Source organism: Squalius cephalus (assembly GCF_949319135.1).
Source record: "Squalius cephalus genome assembly, chromosome: 8".
Lineage (NCBI taxonomy): Eukaryota > Metazoa > Chordata > Actinopteri > Cypriniformes > Leuciscidae > Squalius > Squalius cephalus.
In genome coordinates, this window is record NC_137129.1 from 3,148,120 (window position 1) to 3,153,119 (window position 5,000).

The following is a 5,000-nucleotide window of genomic DNA, read 5'->3' on the forward strand; positions in this document are numbered from 1 at the left end:
GCTTGACGTTGCAAGCGCTGACGCTCTACCTTTTGAGCAACAGGAAAGCTGTGATTAGTGCACTTGAATCATGACTATTCAAGGTGTAATCAAAAGTTCAGATCCGTTTCCCTTAAACTCACACAAACAAAACTTGTGTTCGCCCTCCTCGCTGAAGCGATCTCAGATTACACTCGGACTGAAAGGAGACGTAAACACAGAACTTTAACTGTTCTCCGCAGCGCTCGTGGTCGTGGTCCACGCTGTCTGTAAGTTTCCTCAGACTTCGCCAGATGTGGATCCCGATCAGAGTGTTTGTTCAGCTCCTCCTCGTGGTTTCAGGCCGGCGCTCCTCACTAAAAATATATCAGACACCTCTCAGCTGCCAGAAACCCCACCCGGCCCCGAGAGCGAAGGCACCAACAATGAGAGCATTCAGAGAGCCGGCGTTCATGTGTTCTTCAGGCTCTCCGACACAAGTGGGTGGATTAAAAATAAAAAAAAAGAAGCTAAATGCAAATGGACATTTAGTGGGGTTGAGACCACTAGTGAAATGTTTTTATTTTATATTTTGGGGTTCTGAAGGTTTCATCACAAATTAAGTCATTCACTGTCATTCATAATTCAATTCCATTTCTTATTCTTATATGTGACCTTGGACCACAAAACCAGTCACATGGGTCAATGTTTTGAAATTGAGATTCATACATGAATAAATAAGCTTTCTATTAATTTTGTATTTAGGTTTGTCAGGATATAATAATATTTGGTCGAGATACGACTATTGAAAATCTGGAATCTGAGGATGCAAAAAAATCGAAACATTGAGAAAATCTCCTTTAAAGTTGTTCATTTATGTTGGCGATTGTGCTGCACTCACAGAAATACATGTTTTATATATTTACGGTAGGAAATTTACTAAATATCTTCATGGAACATGATCTTTACTTAATATCCTCATGATTTTTGATATAAAAGAAAAATCGATAATTTTGACCCATACATTGTATTGTCGGCTATTGCCACAAATAAAGGTTTTGTGATCCAGGGTCACATATTCATTTTCATTTATTATTATTATTAATTAATGCTGGGCATCAATCAATCACGATTAATCACATCCAAAATAAAAGTTTGTGTTTACATAATATATGTGTGTGTGTAATTATTTTGTATATATAAATACACACGTATGGATGTATATATTTAAGAAATGTTTGCATGTGTATATACTGTATATATATATGTGTGTATATATGTGTATATATATATATATATATATGTATATATATATATATATGTGTGTGTGTGTATATATATATATATATATATATATATATATATATATATATATATATATATATATATATATATATATATATATATATATATATATGTATGTATAATTTATATTATATATAAATATTTCATATATAAATAACAATTTTTTCTTAAATATATTTAATTTGAATTAGCTTTATTTAACCAGGAGAGAAGACTCACTTAAGAGATTAAAATCTCTTTTACTGTAGTGTCCTGGCCAAGATAGGCAGCCAAGTTTGCATATATATTTACATCAACTATACATCAAAGTTACAACATTAAAAAAAAAAAAAACAAAAAAAAAACATATACATGCATGTGTGCGTATTTATAAATACAAAATAACAATACAGTACACACACACACTTTTATTTTGTAAACACAAACTTTTATTTTGGATGCGATTAATCGCGATTAGTCGTTGCCTAGCACTATTATTAATATTATACAATATGAAATTGAGAAAACATGCTGAAAGAGTGTTTATTGAAAGAACCAAACATGTTAATTAGAGGCCATTAGTGAAAATGCTTCTGTTTATTAATGTTTGTCTATTTATTTAATTTCATTTCAAATGATATGTAAGGAATTCGCAGAAATAGTTTTTAGGAAATATTATGGCTGTATGTTTGATTTTATGTTAGCAATGGTTCGATGCTGAAGTAATCAAACACGTTAATTAGAGGAAGTCTTTCAAAAGTGAACCATTCGTGATAATATTTCTGTTTCGTGTCCTTTCTAAACGAACATTGATTTATTTATTTAGTTAGTTAGTGGAAATAAACAAACCTGTTAATTAGAGGGAGTGTCCACATATGATGGGATTTGTGGGAATGACAGTGAAGCGATGCTAGGTCACATGATAATGACAACATGGAGAATGTATACGTCCGGATTAAATTCATACATACATTCATGTAATATACGACATAATTTTTTGCAGTCGTGAAGTAATTACTTATTCGAAATAAGCACATACTCAAGAGAATATGACACCTGTCAGATTTACTTCAGATCCGTTCTCATTATGCTCTTCTGCGCAGGTCTGATTCTCATTTCAAGTTGTGTACACTGTTATTGCAGTGTTAGTATTGTGTATGGCGCTCAGAAGTGGAGCATAAATACATCCTCAAACCTGATATTGATTCATTCCTCATTCCTCACCTTTTCAACAGGTTCTTGAAGAAGACCAGCTCTGTGTGTCTGACAGATCTTGAGATCTCCTTGAGTTCGCTTGTGCAATTGTTAAGGATGTTTCAAGACCGTATGAAAAGACAGACAATCATCTTTCCACAATGTCTAAATGCATTTCATATCAGAACGGAATCGCTCTTTAAATCCTGTCTTTGTATAGCAGATAACGGGTAGAGCTGACTGCCAATCTTTTGGCCTTCTTCTATATTAATAAAGCTTTTTTTGACTCAAAATGTCAGGCTTCTGCCAGTGGATTAAGTCTCCTGGTAGATTAACATCTCCTGCATCTGTTCAAACTTTAAATCTTCAGTTTGACCTTTCATGCGGTTGTTAAACAAGCCTTTATTGCTGTTAGGTTTTTTTGGTCTTGCCAGAGATGTGTATTGTATCTGAAGCTTAGACAAGCACCCTGTGTTCAACACTTCAGTTCGTCTGCCGTCTTCAGAAAAGTCTTCCATGTTTCCTCTGTAGATCCTCTGAAGACGGCCCAGGGTTCGTTGTGTCTGAAAGCGTACAGGTTGACCCCCAAACTCATGGAGATCTGTAAAGAGAAGGACTTCTCAGCAGAGGGGTAAGCCTGAAGTTAATGCAGGTGGACTAATATATCAGAATAGAAATTTATTTGAGGAAAATCAACATATGTTATATTATATTATATTATATTATATTATATTATATTATATTATATTATATTATATTATATTATATTATATTATGTTATGTTATGTTATATTATGTTATATTATATCCAAAATGTTTTATATTATTATATTATATTTTTAGTTTATTATATTATATTATGTTTTATTTATTATATAATATTTTTGGTTATTTATTATTATATATTCTTCCTAAATTTATTTCTAAATGTGTTGTATAGTTTTTCTTTTGTTAAAGATACATATATATATTTATATTGTATTTATTTATTTACTGGGGTTGCCCAATTTCAAAATTGATAATTATATTATATTATATTATATTATATTATATTATATTATATTATATTATATTATATTATATTATATTATATTATGTTATATTATTATATTATATTATATTAATGTTTTATATTATTATATTATATTTTAGTTTATTATATTATATTATGTTTTATTTATTATATTATATTTTTTGTTATTTATTATCATATATTCTTCCTAAATTTATTTCTAAATTTGTTGTATAGTTTTTCTTTTGTTAAAGATACATATACATATATATATATATATATATATATATATATATATATATATATATATATATATATATATATATATTTATATTTATTTATTTACTGGGGTTGCCCAATTTCAAAATTAATTATTATATTATATTAGTTTATATTAGTTTATTTTATTTTATAATAATTAATTTTATTTTATATTCTTCCTAAATTTAATTCTAAATGTGTTATAGTTTTTCTTTTATTTGTTATAAGATGTCGTTCATATATATATATATATATATATATATATTGTATTGGGCCCTGCCTAATTTCAAAATGTATATATTATATTATGTTGTATTATATTATATATTACGTTGTATTATATTTTAATATTATCTAATCTTCATACATTAATTTATAAATATGTCAAATAGCTTTTCTTTTATTTGTTAAAGCTATTATATATTGTTGCCGACAAAACCTAGAATATTTGTTATTGGAGGATTATGGATTGGCTGAGAGTCTGGATAAAGGGTCGATTGGTCAGAAACGCCTGTCACACACACACACACACACACACACACAGACTCGCATTGCTTTGTTGACTTCATCCTCCTTTCAGAAAATGCCTTTGAAATCAGTTGACTAATCAGCCTCGAGTGCTCGTCTAATGGAGCGATTAGTGATGGAGAAGAGTTGAAATCATCCACTCATTTAATTAGAGTGATCAGTTCATTACAGGAGTCCCGACCACAAGCAGACCCTAATGAGCGACAGAAAACAAGTTGGCGATGTGAGTTTTTGTCTTTATACCCAAAGAGCAACTTTTGATTTTGATTTGATTTATTAGACTAAATAATAGTGAAAAATTAACTCATTTGTCAAGGATAACATAAAGTTTAAACTTATTTCCATTGTGGATGTAAAGCACAACTTCACACCTATAGAGACAGGTTATCTTGGCACTGCATACTGTTATACTTACAACACTACAATAAGAACACACATTTACAAAATATACATCACAATTAAATATCCACCCAAAAACATTAATACAAATGAATCACTAAAACAACTTATCTAATATGTCCTGTTGCTTCTACATGTTGTCTCTTCTTCTTGAGTCTCTCCATCATTGTCTGACTTCAGTTTGAACATAAAAGGCTAAAAGGTTTTGAAATGTTCAGTGCATGTGTGTGTGAGGTAAAAGGACACGAGCTCTTGAAGCTCCGCCCCCTGTGCCGGGAGCAGCAGCTCATTTGCATTTAAAGGGACAGACACAAAAACGGTGTGTTTTTGCTCACCCTCAAAAAGTGACAACTTTAACATGCTA

General features: G+C 30.2%; 1 protein-coding gene across 1 annotated transcript in view; it reads left to right on the forward strand.

Annotated features, from left to right (window-relative positions):
• Nucleotides 1-5,000, forward strand: part of eif3hb (eukaryotic translation initiation factor 3, subunit H, b) — an 84,888-nt gene that overhangs the window by 55,389 nt on the left and 24,499 nt on the right. Inside the window, exon 4 of the mRNA XM_079878363.1 lies at nucleotides 2,968-3,067. Coding sequence (XP_079734489.1) covers nucleotides 2,968-3,067 — 100 coding nt within the window. The remainder of the gene's footprint in view (nucleotides 1-2,967; nucleotides 3,068-5,000) is intronic.